Source organism: Cynocephalus volans, chromosome 1 (genome assembly GCF_027409185.1).
Source record: "Cynocephalus volans isolate mCynVol1 chromosome 1, mCynVol1.pri, whole genome shotgun sequence".
Lineage (NCBI taxonomy): Eukaryota > Metazoa > Chordata > Mammalia > Dermoptera > Cynocephalidae > Cynocephalus > Cynocephalus volans.
In genome coordinates this window covers 50,397,525-50,413,448 of record NC_084460.1, presented here as the reverse complement: position 1 = coordinate 50,413,448, position 15,924 = coordinate 50,397,525, and the positions used below count along the sequence as shown (strand labels likewise).

Sequence of the window (15,924 nt, the reverse complement as noted above, 5' to 3'; positions counted from 1 at the left end):
CGGATGGCTTAAAGCTGCCTTTGGCTTTCCACTGCTCTTGGAATAAAATCCTCAAGCCCCAATGTGACCACTCAATCTCATCTACTTCTCCTCTCCTGCCCTCCACCCTGGCCACACTTTCTGTGCCTTGAACTAGCAAAGTCCTCTGTCACTTTGGAGCTTTTGCACATGCTGTTCCTGCTGCCTAAGAGGCTGCTTCTCAAGCTTTGCACAGCTGGCTTTGTGCCCTTTAGGTCTTAGCTCAAACCTCCAGAGAGGCCTTTGTCGACCACTACTAAGGTAGCCTCTCTCCCTCCGTTACATCATCTTGTGTGTTTCCTTCCTGGCATTGGTCACAATTGATATTGCCTTGCTCACTTATTTAAGTGTCTACCTCCTCAACTGGGATGTGGGATTCATGAGGCAAGGACCTTCATAGATCTTACCCACCATGATATCCCACCGAACAGTGCTTAGGACAAGGGCTGGCCCGTAACAGTTGTTCAGTAAAAGCTGTTGATCGAAAGAACTGTTCATAACAGGGAGAAGCAATACAACAGGGGCCTAAAGAAACTTAAGCAGAGCTAATACAGAACGGAGGTGCTGGCATGCATGACATTAAACTAAATACCGGGCTTTACATGGGCTAGCAGAAGGCCAGAGACACAAATGTTCTGGGCTTCACCAACAACACTGTTAAGGCAAAGTCATCAGTAGTTCCTTCATGTGAGCCGAGAAAAAAAGGCTAGCTCTCACATCAAGTTATCTGCTCACTCTGTGAGTATTCACTGAGGTCATGCTGCATGCCCTAGAGACAGACAGATGAATAAGCCTTGATCTCCACCCTCAAAAACTCACATGTCCAGTGGGAAAACAGACACATAAATACACAATTACATTATGATGAGAGAGGTGAGATAACAAGGTGCCCAGGGAACACGGAAGGAGGTTTAGCAAGAAGGATTCACAGAGGATATAAGAACTCTGGATCTAAGGCTCGTGGGGGTGCAAGGCCCTCTGGGCTGACAGGGTGGAGGGAACAGAGGCCCAGGGGACAGAAGCACGTTCAGGGAACAGCCCAAGTGTGGTCTGATCTGGACAGGCAGGCAGTGGTCAGGTGACACGAGGATGTTTGAGACTGTATTTTCAGCAATGAAGAGCCAGAGCCGTCAAAGGGTTTTAAGCAGAGAAGCAACTTATCAGATCTGTGTTTCAGAAAGAACGTTAGGATATTTAAATGTCAAAGGTAGGAAGCCTAAGCCAACAGATTTCCTCAGCTACTGAGAAGCAACAAATGGTGTATGTCAAGAACTCACTGTGTGACAAACTTCTGCTTTTATCTCTTTCAAGGCTCGTTCAGAAAACACACAACCACAGCACCGAAGGAAGCAGAACCTGGAAAAATAATCCAACATGGAGAATGACTTAAACAAGAACTCAAAAATTATAATCCACATTATCTATTAACATTTGTTCAGTTTACACAAAGGCCAAGAACCATGAAGAAAAAAACTGTTACACTGTATCCCATTAAAAAAAATCTGTATGTCCAAAACAAAAAATAAAATATATCAAAATGAAAACCACAAACATAGAAAGTCAAAAGACAGAACAGAAACTCAGGGAGAGAATATTTTAAATATATATGAGGTTCAGGGAATATTTCATGAATATTCAAAGAGGTCTTAAAAAACAACAGTAAATAATATAATTAAAAAATGGAGATGGCTGGCTGGTTAGCTCACTTGGTTAGAATATGGTGTGTGGTAATACCAAGGTCAAGGGTTCAGATCCCCATATCAGCCAGCCACCAAAAAAATAATAATAAAACAAAATTATATTAAATTAAATTAAAAATGGGCAAAGGGAATTAACATGCAGTTCACAAAAAATATATATAAAGGCCAAAGATATGAAAAGATTCATAACTTCAAATGTTACAGAAATGCCTTCCAAAACCACAATACGTAATTTTTTATCTATCAGGCAGGCAATAATTATAGAAATTAAAAGTATCTAGTCCAAGGACACAGGCATATTGGTTGGTGGGTGAGTACAACACAGTACAGCAATTTAGGAGGACAATTTGGTAATATCAAGTAAAGTATCACTTCTAGAAATTTCTTCCATAGAAACATGCCCACAAGTATGCAAATACATAAATATGTACTTATGAAGTTGTGTAGTACAGTACTGTAACAAGGGAGAGAAGAAAACCACCTAAATGCTCATCAATAGAGAAATGGTTAAATAAATTATTAACACCCATACACCAATTAAAAAGAATAAGGTAAATCTGTAGTTAAGGCTATGAAAACATGTTCAAATTTGATGAAGAAGTAGGAAAAAACAGTTTACAAAATATGTACAACATGACCCTATGACTGTTTGGGAAGAATACATGTTTATTTATATGTCTATTTGCAGAGGTATGGGAAAGCAGATGTGGGTGCGTGGCGTGGAGGAGAATATTAAACACCAAACAACTAATAATACTGCCACTGGAGGCTAGGACTTGGGGAGAGAGGCAGAAAGTACTTTTACATTTTACTTAAGATAGTCCTCAAAAAATTCCACAATAGAATTTTCTCTAATTTCCGAGGGATTATAGCAGATGCAGATTGCCCTAACAAAAATCCAATTAATAACACTGCATTAAATATTGTTTAGAACAAAAAAAATCCTATTTATTAATAAATTAGGAAGTTATTTTCTTTTTTTAATTTTTTTTAAAAGTTGACCGGTAGGGGGATCTTAACGCTTGACTTTTGGTGGTGTCAGCACCACGCTCTCCCAAATGAGAGCCGGCCCGAAAGTTATTTTCTTTGAACAAAGGCCCAATGTTTTCATTACATTAGTAGTTTATTTCTGTTTTTCTCTATATTTAAATCTTTATTATACAAACTTTACTAAATATACAAACTAATCCAAAAATTGATATTCGAGAGCAGAGGCTTTATTAATCACAGGAGGACAAAGCCAAAACAGGCAAAACTCAATTTAAAAAAATAAGAGAAAAAGGAGAAGAGATAAACCTGCAAATAAAAGGGAAAAAACTAGGGGAAGCCACAATCAGAGCAACAGCCTACAGGTAACTCCCAACTCAAGACCCCACAGTTGAGCTTGTTTCTGATAAGTTCCTCTCTTGTGGTAAACCACAGTTTTCTTAAAAAGAAGTGGGAAGCCAGACACAAAAGGTCATATATTGAAATAGAGCTCCCCACACCCTCATAACGTACGCTATCTGCTTTTGTAGAATTGCTTGCTTAACCTAAGTAACTCCATTTTACCCCGTGTGACCTGCAGACTACCCCCGCCCCTTCTGCATGAGAAACCATTGACCTTCTCATTGAAACAAAAGCCGTTGCACACAAACAGGCACCATACACAGTAAATGATTACATGGGAACAGGAAGCATACACAGTGAACTATTATATGGGAACATACACAATGAAAAGTTGTATGCTTGATTGCTCTAACGGCTCATTCTTGGCTTCTGTGACCTAGCTCCCTAGCTTGCTTCGTGCACCTGGACAAACCCGTGTGCCAACGGGAGGTAGTTTTTGTGTTTCAAAACCCCACAAGACCAAGGCCCAAGGCCGCTCTTCCTTGGTTGCTCCTTGGGAGATGGACGCTGGTCAGGTGGAGTGAATAAACTGCCCTTTTCTGCACGAGTGGCGCGTAAGTGCATTCTTGTGGGAGGGTGCCTCACGACAATATCATATGATTCTATTTATATGAAATATCCAGATACAGGTAAATCCATTGAGGCAGAAGGCAGAATGGTAGTTGCCAGAGGCTGGGGATAGGGAGAAATAGAGAGTAGCTGTTTAATGATAGGGAGTTTTATTTTCAGGTGAAAACAATATTTTGGAAATAGATCAAGGTGGAGATTGCAAAACATTGTGAATGTACTAAATGCCACTGAAACATCCACCTTAAAATGGTCAATTTTTGTCATGTCACTTTCACCTTGTTACATGACTTCCACCTCAATGTACACACACACACACACACACACACACACACACACACACACACACACACACACACACACGTAAATAAATAAAAATATGAAAAGAAGTAGGACAAGGTTAGGTGAATAAGTCTGGTTCCACAGAATATTTCCTCCTTGACCCAAATGATGAAGTTTAAAAGACAGCCTTAAATGGTTTAAATTTGGATTATCTGAAGAAGAGTATAATCTTTAAAAGCCAAAGGTCCTTGGGCCTTAAATTTTACTTCTCTCCAAATCCGTGAAGCCTCAGGTTATTCCATTTCAGAACATGGCAGGTGGTCTGCCACATAAGCACACTGTGTGCCACATGTGAAGTTGCCCACATGTATCTGTTAAATGAATATACAGAAACGTGCCAGAATGCTCAAGATTAAATATGGTTGTCTATAGCTGAATAAAAAAAGTTCACTTAATTGAGATGCTTTCCACCCCCCTTTCCTGAATGAAAGTAGTGAAAAATGCTACTTTTCAGTATGTCATGTGTTAGACGGAAGATTCCAGAGGGCAGTCTGGACCACGAATTATTAAAGATACTTCCAGTTGGTGGGGAAAAGGGCTTAACGCTTTTGCTTAGTTAGACGTCCTTTAAAATGGCACCTACTAACCCATTCAACATTTATAGTTTTTAAAGAGGAAAATACACAGGTCACTTACATTTGCTATATAAGCCTCAAACCTAGGATTTCTGGTGCTCTAGCCAGAGGATCTTTTAGCTACAAAGTCAAAGCAAGTTATCATTACTAGCTGGGCCTTTAGCTGACCGATCAATCACATATTCTATAACACTGTTTGCCATTGCATAAATTTTAGCAATTATAATGAAATGGGATTTGTTTTGATGGGAAACATTTGCCCTTTGCTTTCTGTCCCATAGGAAAAGATGATCAAATAACAAAACTCAGGTTTCATAAGTTTCATATTAGAATTGTTTTAACTCCCACTTTACTTTGGGTTTTCCTACCTCAAGACCAGAAGGCCACAGACAACAAAGCTGAGCGGACTTGGAAGTCATAGTACAAATGGCCGATGGGGAACAAACATGCTCGTGACTGAGCACCATTTCCTTGAAGGAACTACCCAAGGACACCGTAAAGAAATCCATTTGATTGCTAAGCTATGGCACAAATCCTAACAAGACCAGTATTATTTCACCAGCCTCCCACATCGTCTGTCCCACATCCATTACTGACCTGTGTCGGCCATTCATCTCCAAGCCCACAACCGGGCAGATGAAACGTGCCCTCTGGAGGTCATCATGCTTGTCACCTTTTGTGTTTCCTTTATCCCCTTCCCAGGCAGGATTATCAGAAAGCTTTAGTTCTGTCACATTCTGGGAAAAACCATTAATATTTTAAAAATTCATTTGATAAATGGATCATCCTTTGCCTTAATTACCACCTAAATCAACAAACAAATTGTTATTCTACTCCCTTCTCATCCAAACCTCTTTGTCTTAGTTACTTTCCTTTGGCCATCAATAAACATGGATATAAAAATAAATCATAAATTGTACAGAAACAAGATTTTTCTTTTCTTTCTTTTTTTTTTCTTAAGATGAGCAGTAAGTGGATCTTAACCCTTGACTTGGTGTTGTCAGCACCACGCTCACCCAGTGAGCAACTGGCCATCCCTATGTGGGATCCGAACCCATGGCCTTGGTGTTATCAGCACCGCACTCTCCCGAGTGAGCTACAGGCCGGCCCCAGAAACAAGATTTTTTAAATGCACTGACTAGCAAGTAAATTAGTTAAGTAATTTCTATTTTACAAATACTTTATTTAAGGAAACGTAACTTCTCACATCAAGAATTACTCCACCAAGAAAGCTTTGCATTAGTTCCACCCAGAAAGGAACACTTTCTCTCCCTGCTGAAGAATCCTTACAAAGGTTGTTCCGTATTACTGACCACCTACGTTTATGCAATAGTTGAACAGACAGTAAAATCGGTGAGGCCATGGCCTAATGAATCTAAGGCAGAATATTACCCAGAAAATACTGTCATACTCCAAGACACAGCCATTCAAGTCTTCCAAAATTCAGCTTTATAAAGAGTTTGATTCAACAGTTCTGCTTTTTTGCGTTCAAGGCATTTCTTCATATTTAATGAGACCATTTTGATTTCAGTACTCTGGAGAGCAGCTGAAAGCCTTGAAAGGAAAGCTACCATTCACAGTCCGCTTGCTGGTCCAGAGCCAGCATGTGTCTCATCAAGTTCCCTGCTCACAGTATTTGTGAAGTGTTAATTGACAGTAATAATCTTTGCGTATTTGCATTGTTTTATTTGGATCCTTTTGTCTTTACTGTTTCAATTTCTTAGAGTTTCTTTTTTTTGCATTAAAGATTCAACCCCATAAAATTGAATATTGTACGTGTTTTAAGTCCAGAATTGTATAATTTCAATGATAACTGCATTTTTGAAGTAAGATAATTCATGCCATCCAGTTTTTCAGAAATGAATAATTCTTCTCCCAAGGTAAATGATTAGCTACATCTCAAAATTATTAACTTACCTGAAATACACATATCCTGTAATCACCCCCAAGAATTCAAACAAAAAGCCTAATAATAAAAAAGGAAAAAAAAAAAAAGCCTAAAGCTTAAGACGGAGAATCAGGGAATCTGGTTCTGGCTGAAACGCTTCACTAACTAGACATGTGGCATCATGCAAGTCATTTACAGTGAGATGAAGGGTTTGATTATCCTGTTGGGTCTCAATTTCTTTACTATCTTTCTGATTTTTTTTCTTTGACCAAATTTGAAAGTTTTTGTCTTCTCAACAAACTTCTTTTACTAAAAAACATGTTTTTCCACTTTTATGAGAGAACTTTAATTGCCATCAGATCTTCTAATCAGCAGCAAGTAACCACAATGATTTAACAGTGATCTACCTATAAAATTCCCTAATTCTATGAAAGTGTCTTCCAAAACCAAAATTCAAGTAGCTAAGTCTTAATTACAAAAATAATGCCTCCCAATACTTCATATAGCATGTTAAGAATTTTCAAAGCACATTCACACACACGAAATCACAACAGATTTATGATGCAGGAAGTAAATGTGTGGGAACTCCTGGCTTGAGATTTAAGTAACTTTCCAAGATTGTACCTGTATTAGATGGCTCGGTGGGACTGGAATCTCAAAGTTCTGGGTTTCATCTTTAATGTACATGAATTCTGTAAAATAAACCTCAATCACTGAGACCCTTGGAACACTTCAGAATCACCAGTCTTACCTTAATGCTTTTAATGTGAGATGCTGCCTTCCCAAGAGCCTTTTCGGCAGATTTGTCCAAGAGAAACTCAATGACGGCATCTTTGTTATAAAGTCTGCAACATAAGGATTAGACAAAATATGATGGCAACAATCAACTTTCAAATAACCAAAAAAGAAGGAAGAATAAATTGAACACAATTTAAAAGTCATTTACAGTTGGTAACAAGAATGCCCTGCATTACTAAAAAGTAACTAACCCTCTTTCAACTATTTCCAGAGCATACAAAGAAAGAACTAGTTTAAATCAAGGGTGGCAAACTGGTGAACAAGGATTTTAAAAACTGGGAAATTTAGGGCCAGCCCGTGGCTCACTTGGGAGAGTGTGGTGCTGATAACACCAAGACCAAGGATTCGGATCCCTATATAGGGATGGCTGGTTAGCTCACTTGGGAGAGCGTGGTGCTGACAACACCAAGTCAAGGGTTAAGATCCCCTTACTGGTCATCTTTTTAAAAAAATAAAAAGAAAAAAATGAAAAAATAAAAATTGGGAAATTTTCAATCTTAAAAAATAAAACTCAGAAGATCTGGAATCACTAGGCCCACATTCTTGAAATGTAAGAAATAGCTGGAACTGGTAGCAGCTCCCTCTCTAGACAGGACATAAACTCTCCAGTTTTCCATTCGCCACTATTCCCTACTACACCTCACATGACTCCTTCATGCATTTATGTTTATAACTTAGCTCCTATTGGCTCCTGAGTTTTCAAACCATGGACTAAATCAACCTAATTGATTAGGAGAGTGCAGAACTATTTTTAGAGACAGGGAATGATAACCTATTCCTCACAAGTTTGCTTGGGATAATTCATATTTGATTAATCAAGAACTGCATTTACACATTAAAATCTTCAAAATCATTTAATAAACTCATCTTCACTAAGTAAAGGAACCATACCTGCCAAGTTCACAGGCAACTATCGGTCGTCTTAATATTTCTTGACTCAGAGTACAATAGTTCCACTGGGCCACTAATTCAGCATCTTTGTCAACCTGAAAAAAGAAAACAAAAAGCCCTTTCAATAAATTTTCACCTCTGAAAGACACATGGTCCACAGTTCTACATATAAAAGTTAATTCAATAATACCACATTGTGATGATTTTTGCTTTTTGGTGGCTACCCAGTATAGGGATTGAACCTTGGACTTTGGTGTTATCAGCATCATGTTCTAACCAACTGAGCTAACCAGCCAGCCCTCATTTTTGTTTCTTAAATAAAAAATAGTGACATATGAAGTTGGGATTTAAAAAGTCACAAGTAATTAACACTATGTCAAATAAAGGCCTGTCTAAACAGGGCACATACAAAGAAAGAGTTTATATCAAATCATTAGACTGTTTATGCAACCTACATACAAATATTAACATTTGTATTATAACAGTAAAATTAGGGAGGCCACACAAGAAAAAAAACAAGCAGTACAGATTAATTTCTGACAATGGGAAAGGATCCAAAGTTACAGCAGACTTTAAAAACTAAAAATTAAGAAGATAGGCATTTTTTTTTAAAGACTGGTAACGTTAAATAAGGGTTTTTTGCTTATTCACTAAGGGATATATCAAACCCTATCCACAGTATGAAAATCTAGACATATTACCCTCCATAGCCCTCAAATGATATTTTCAACTATCTAATATTCTATGTCTCACTCTTTCCCACTCCTAAAATCCCAAACCTGAATAATGTAACAGGATGGCATGTTTGGAAGAAATCAGGAGGAGAAAAGAAAAAAAGAAAAAAATCCCACTGAATTCAATTTCTTGCAGCAACAACTGCTTAAGTGCCTGTGTACTATGCAACAGTGCTAAAACCGTTTCCATTATTAAGTTTTTAATCTTCATAAAAATCCTGAGTCAGTATTCCTACCTTTGTAGATGAGGAAATTGAGGCACCAAAAGTTTAGGTTACACATCCAAGGTTACGTAATTAGTGGATGAAGGAGCTAGGTAAGAAGCCAGGCAGGCTGGCTTAGACACCATGCTCTTTAATCGCTACACTCCATTATTTAAGAAAACAAAAAACTACTGCCTGTGCGTATCTAGGTATGATCAGTGGGCACATTCCATCGTCTTGGGTATTCATTCATTCTCATATTCAATACACATTTATTGGGTGTCTATTTTGTGGCAGACACATTGTAGACATTATAGAGGCAAGACATACGAAGTCCCTGACCACATGGGAGAAAGACAATAAACAAATAACTATAATGATAGGCACTATAAAGAAAAGTAAAGTAGCAGAAGAGGATAGAGAGTGATTGCAACTGAGGCATATTTCAGCAAAAGAAGATTGAAATGACATTTGAATAAAGAATTGAATGAAGTAAAGAAACTAATTATGTGACTAAATTAGTGAAGAACATTTTGGATCGATGAAATACAGTTGACCTTTGAACAACATGGGTTTAAAATGCACAGGTCCACTTATACATGGATTTTTTCAATAAGTATACATACAGTACTGTAAATGTATTTTCTTTTTCTTATTATTTTCTTAATAACATTTTCTTTTCTCTAGCTTACTTTACTGTAAGAAACAGCATATAATACATGTAACATGCGAAATATGTGTTAACCAATTGTTTATATTGTCAGTAAGGCTTCTAGGTCAACAGTAGGCTGTTAGTAGTTAAGTCTTCAAAAGTTACACAGATTTTCAACTGCACAGGGGTCAGTACCCATAATGCCTGCATTGTTCAAGGGTCAACTGTAATACTCCAGGTTGAGGAACAAGGCCTTCGTAGCTGGAACAGAATGAAAGAGCTGGAAAGGGGCAGAAGATAAGGTCAGAAAGATAGACAGGGATCTGCTCACACAGGGCCTGATGGTATTTTATTCTGAATGTGATGGGAAGCCACTGGAGTGTTTTAAATACAGTAGTAGCACATGGAGTTTACCTTTTAAAAATATTTCTACAGCTGCTAAATCAGCATATATGGAGTAATCTTCTATTAAAAAGTAATTACTACTAGAGCACATTCTTACAATACCATGATCATGGGTTTGGATCCCTGAACTGGCCAGCCGTCAAAAAAAAAAAAGAAAAAGTAACTACATAATTACTAGCACTAATTCTGAAATCCCAAATAACTGCATGGGAATCGTGGCCCCATTACCTACCAGCTGTGTGACCTTAATCACGTTAATTTATTTCCCTGGACTCAATTTCTGTCAGAGAAAAAGTACGGAAATTACTACACATAATGTGCTCAACTGCCTGTGAGAATTAAGGATTATTCATTCTCTCATTCATTTATTCAAAATATTTACTATGCCAGGACACATGCTAGTTGTAGAAGAAAAAGTGTGCAGCCTCTGCTATCAGGAGCTTAATGTCTAGTGGGAGAGACCAACATGAATCAACCATGAACGTAGTGTGCAGGGTGGTAAGACAATTTATTTTCACTTATTTATTTTTTAATTGAATCAAAATTGATTATACATATTTTGGGGGTTCAACATTGAGATATGTAGATCAAATCAATATTACTAGCATACATATTGTTACAAATCATAATTATTCTTCATGCCCCTTGTCCAATCTCTCCCCATCCCCCCCTCTCCTCCCTCCCCCCTCTAATTACCCTAGATTTCTTCTCTCCTTCTGAAACAATAATGGTTACCCTGTTGATTCGTTGCCTAAATGATCTGTCCAATGCTGAGAGGTGTGATCAGGTCCCCCAATATTATCACAGAGTAGATGGTTCTTCTGTCACTCTGAAATGGGCTTTGGGAGAGAGACATCCTCTTCTCTTCTTTATCTCTGCTGCTGACTCTCCTTTTGTCAATGTACTCCAGTAGTTGACAGACCCTCTGTGAGGTGGTTGTGGCGTCTAGCTGCTTTCCCGGCAGCCATGGTTATGGTGGTGGCTGTGGCGGGCCACCCACGTGTATGTGATGTTTTTGGCATGCTCCTTGGCACTGGTGGAATGTCTGGTTGTAGGGTGTGTCCAGTCCCCTTCTCCATGACTCAGATCTCCAGGTGGGCCCAGAGGCACTGGCACGGTGTGCCTGGTTGTGAGAGGGGCAGGCCCTGAGGTGCTGGCGTGGTGTTCCTGGTTGTGGAAAGCGGGTCCAGTCACCTTCTCAATGCCTCAGGTCTCTGGGCGGGCCCTGAGGCACTGGCACAGTGTGCCTGGTTGTGGGAGCGGGGTCTGGTCCCCTACTCCATGCCTTGGGTCCCTGGGCGGGCCCTGAGGCACTGGCATGGTGTGCCTAGATGTGGGAGTGGGGTCTGGACCCCAGCTCCAAGCCTCCGGTTCCCTGGCAGGCTCCAAGGTGCTGGTGGTGTGCCTGGGCCAGAACTAATTTTTTGGCCTTTGCTTACTTCTAAAATGGGGGAACTTCCTGTGGGAACCAGTACTTGAGCTGTGTGGTTGAACTAAATTGCCGCTTTACTGCTGTTGCCCTAGGGAAGACTTTTTGTGCAGCTCAGGGTTTAATGGTTGACCTTACAAGTACTTCCAGCTCTCCAGAGACCAGGTGGGTCTGGGTTGTGTAAAAACTCTGATCTGGGCCTGTGTTTCTTCATCAAACTGCACCCCATGCAATTCCGCATTCCTGACCAGTCTCTTCTGAGTGGTCCTGCACTGATTGGGGGACAGATTGGTTGTCCTTGCTGTGTCCCAGTGTTCTCCCGGTGGTCCTGTCTCACCACCACCTGTGCTCCAAACAATTCCCATGGGACAGGCCCTGCACTGGTCCCTTGTGATGACTCACCAGCCTCTGAATGGCTCCCATTTTTCAGTTGTTCTGGCTCCTCACTCCTGTGTGAGTCCATGGGAACCCTAATAGTGGTCTTACTGGCCTGGGGGCCGCCAAGGCCCTCTTCTCCCCTGCTGCCTCCAAGAAACTCCACCTGAAGAGCACAGCTGCGGCTTCTGCTGGCTCCCGTTCCATGTGCTCAGGAATTCCAGCATTAAAGCAGCGGCGGCCCAAAACCCTCAGAGCAGTTTTTTCTTTCTCTCGTCATGGTTTCCCCAACCTTCATGAACTCCGTAGGTCTCTCCGTCTCTTCCCCTGGGCTCCAGCGGCTCCAGCTTGGCTGACGTTACATTCTTATAGTTGTAAATTGGTTGATTTGTGGGAGAGAGTGATGCTGGGGACCGTCTATTCCGCCATCTTGACTGGAACCTCCTCGTGGCAAGACAATTTATAACAGAAGGACCTAATCTCATAGGTAAGGGAGCGGTTTGGGACGACTTCTCCGAGGAAATGAAGTTGATGTATACAAAGCTCAATAAATAGTATTTATTAGCATTATCGTTACTAACCACAAACAGGGTTCAAATCCTGGCTCTGCCACTTACTATTACACCTTCCTCCTTTTGAGCCTCAATTTCCATGTCTGAAATGGGAATGACAGTATGTACCCATAGGGCTGATGTGAGAATTACATAAGAAACCCCCATGTTTAAGGCTACTGCCTAGCGAATGACCACAGTAAGCACTCAACTAATGCCCATTATTAATATTGTTAATGTGAGTTCTCTGAATGGGATAAAAGAGCGCGCAGTCAGGTCTGGAACCCTGCTAGTTCCCCCTTCCTACCTCCCCTCGCTACCTGGGGCGTCCGCATTCGCACCACCCCCGGACCATACTGGGCCCACGTCACTGACCTTCTCAACCTTCTTCGGCCCCTTCACCAGTTCGTGCCTCTTGGGGATCGTTCCCCCGTCGCAACCCATCGCAAGCTGGGAATCAGAGGTAGCTCCAAAACCCTGAAACAGCTACTTCCGGGGTCGCTGACGAAATCTGCAGCCACTTCCGGCGCGCCACGGTGGCGCAGCAGCACGTCCGTCGCGACGCAGGGGGCAGGACGGGGCCGTTGCCAAGTCCAGGTTGTCATGGAGAGCGGCTCCTCGAGCTGGGCGTGGCTCGCCGCGTGGGCTGCGTCCGCGCAGGCCGCTCCTGCGGCGCGGAAGTGGCGGGGGGGTGCGTCTCCGGAGCTCCTGGCCGCCGCGTGTGCTTTTCCTCTTTCCTCTGAGGACTTGGAATTCTGCTGCACGATCGGAATCGCTCGCCCACGCTCCGGGAGCACGGCGAGGGCGTGGGTGACTCAGGAGCCCCCACCGCTCCTTGACCAACTCCCACCCCAGCCTTGCGTGACTGTGGATCTGGCACGTCCCTAGGCTGTGAGCGCCTTGAGAGAAAGGCCCGCGGCTTGTTACTGCAGTTAAGGATGCCGGTGAACGCGATCTATTACTTCAATTATTTATGTGTTTAGAAGGAGAACCCACTCCTTACTGAGCGCCAACTGTGAAGTGATGTTATAGTAGATCCTGGGGAGTAAGATCGTCTACCTAAGGCCCGGGACTTTCTGATATTGCCATGTATACTATGTACGGTGTATGAGGGTACTTCAAAAAGTTCGTGGAAAAAGTGCAATTAGATGATACAAATCTCTCCATGAACTTTTCGAAGACTCCTGTAGGTGTGAAATTTTGCGTACAGTTTATACGTGTATGTACTTCATTCACGACCTCCTGCAGCCCAGGCTAAAATATATATATATATATATATATATATATATATATATATATGTATATGTATATATATTATTAATTAATTAATTATTATTATTATTTATTTATTTATTTATTTAGAACCAGGTGTAACTAACAGACGATACAATTGTTCTCATAAAAGGTACACTGATATCTCCATTCCCTTTCCAAGAGACAGACTGTATTTTATCTATAAGGAGAACACAAATCCCTTGCAAAATCCCTGCTAAGATCCGTGATCGTCTGCTCTCAGGCTCTTGACCATCTATTTGTTCCCTTAATTATTGGGAAAGTCTCTCCCCTGCCAAGAAAGTGGGCTTTTATGATTGGATGTTACCATATTGACCTAAGTGAAACAAAAGTTGAAAATATTTCCCACTTGGGAACAGTTGCCCAGAAAATAAATGTATGTGAAAACTTCAAGATTTATATAAACTTGGGGTATATGTTACTGCAATTAATGGGAATTAAAAGAAATTAATGGGAAAGAAAAGAAACCTTCAATCAGTTGGTTTCTGATTGGCTTATGATTTTATCTCACCAATCCCAAGAACTGCAAACTCCCTAAGGGAGTTGTATCCTCAGTGCTTAGAAGAGTCTTTGGCATACTCACTATTTCCTCAATAAACCAAAAGAAAAAGTACAGAGTGTAGTAACAAGCCCAGTTTTGGCAGACCCTAAAACTGAGAACTGCAGACTTCTCGGCACATGACAAGTCCATCTAAACATTTACACTAAGAGGCTTGACCAAAATCTAACATGGCTTCTAGCAGCAGAAGGCTGTGTTCCTAGGTTGATTCCAGATCCCCATTAAACTGCCTGCCATTAAAGCGCAACAGTGGGTGGGAGCTGTGCTGAGGTTAAAGCTCAGGCAGCTGGATTTCTCTCTTCCTCCTTGGTTTCCTCTTTTAGAATATTGGTCTCTAGGCTACTCTGTGCCTCAGACTATACACAGCTGAAACTTTTGTGTGGTTTATCATCATCAAGAGCAACTAATTTGTGTTGAGAGTTAGCTGTCATGTCGGGTGCTGTGTTCACTTTGCTTGACTTGAGCTATTTCATTCTCCCAGCCACGCTGGGAAGCAGGTGTCATTATGGTCCACTTCCTCCATTGCCATTTGCTTTTGTTGAATGAGCCAATAAATGTTCCTTACAAGAATTCTCAGGGACAACTTTGTCCCTGCCAAGCTGTAGATGTGAAAAGGGGAAGAATGAAATCATGAAAGAAAATCCTCCTCCTCTAGTGAAACCAGTATTTATTAACCTTTTGGAGTTGTTGGATCTTGATTAAAACTTTAGACTTATTCCCCAGGAAAATATCTCTTAACACTTATGAAATGTTTATACAGGATATACATGTTTGCATTTCATTCACAGCGTCCTGAGGCCCAGGCTAAGAACCAGTACTTTAAATGCTGTTATAATAGTTCCCAAATATTTCAGACTTCTAAACTGTCAAAGGTTTGATTTCCTAATAGTTCTGCTCATGTACTCTTCCATAGCTGCAGTTTGAAATACTGTCTGGAAAAAGCTAATATGCAAAGTAAGTCATTTTAAGAGTAAGCATTAAAAAACTTTGTGTGAGAATTTTTAAAGAGTCTTACACCTGTTATTTAAGGTCACTCTTAGGAGGGAGTCCCAAAGAAGGTTAAAATAAAGTAGAAAATTAGGGTGATTACTGAGATAATTCAAGACAAAAATTACTTTTAATTTTCAGATTTGGGGAAATATTTGAGGAATATACAGGCCTTATGTGAATTGGTCTCTGGCCACCCCTCCCAGCTCCTGTTCGCCACTTCTTTCCCTTTCTGGTTCCAGCCACACTGGCCACCCTAATCTCCCACCTCCAGACTCATGACTTGCTGATCCCTCTCCAGGGACACTCTTTTCCTGATGTTTGCCCAGGTGGCTCCCTTGAGTGATTCTGCATTCTAGTCCTTGGTCCCCTCCTTGGAGTCGTCTCCCCTAAGCTCTGCATGTAAGACCGGACTCTCCCCCATCATGCTACCTCCTACCATGTTTTATTTTCTTCATTGCATTTACCATCCTTGACATCATGTTATACATTTAAATTTTTGTGAGGGTGCGCCTGGGGTCCTCCTGCAGACCCAGAAGGAGAAGGAGCCGACAGGATTACCCCTGGT

General features: G+C 41.0%; 1 protein-coding gene across 1 annotated transcript in view; it reads right to left on the bottom strand.

The window, feature by feature from the left end:
• The window catches only part of RTF2 (replication termination factor 2), a 47,592-nt gene extending 34,570 nt beyond the window's left edge, over window positions 1–13,022 (bottom strand). Inside the window, exons 1-5 of the mRNA XM_063107842.1 lie at window positions 12,893–13,022; window positions 8,169–8,263; window positions 7,231–7,324; window positions 5,189–5,328; window positions 1,296–1,374 (exon numbers count right to left, since the gene is read on the bottom strand). Coding sequence (XP_062963912.1) covers window positions 1,296–1,374; window positions 5,189–5,328; window positions 7,231–7,324; window positions 8,169–8,263; window positions 12,893–12,961 — 477 coding nt within the window. The 5' untranslated portion in view covers window positions 12,962–13,022. The remainder of the gene's footprint in view (window positions 1–1,295; window positions 1,375–5,188; window positions 5,329–7,230; window positions 7,325–8,168; window positions 8,264–12,892) is intronic.
• Between the last annotated feature and the right edge of the window lie 2,902 nt (window positions 13,023–15,924).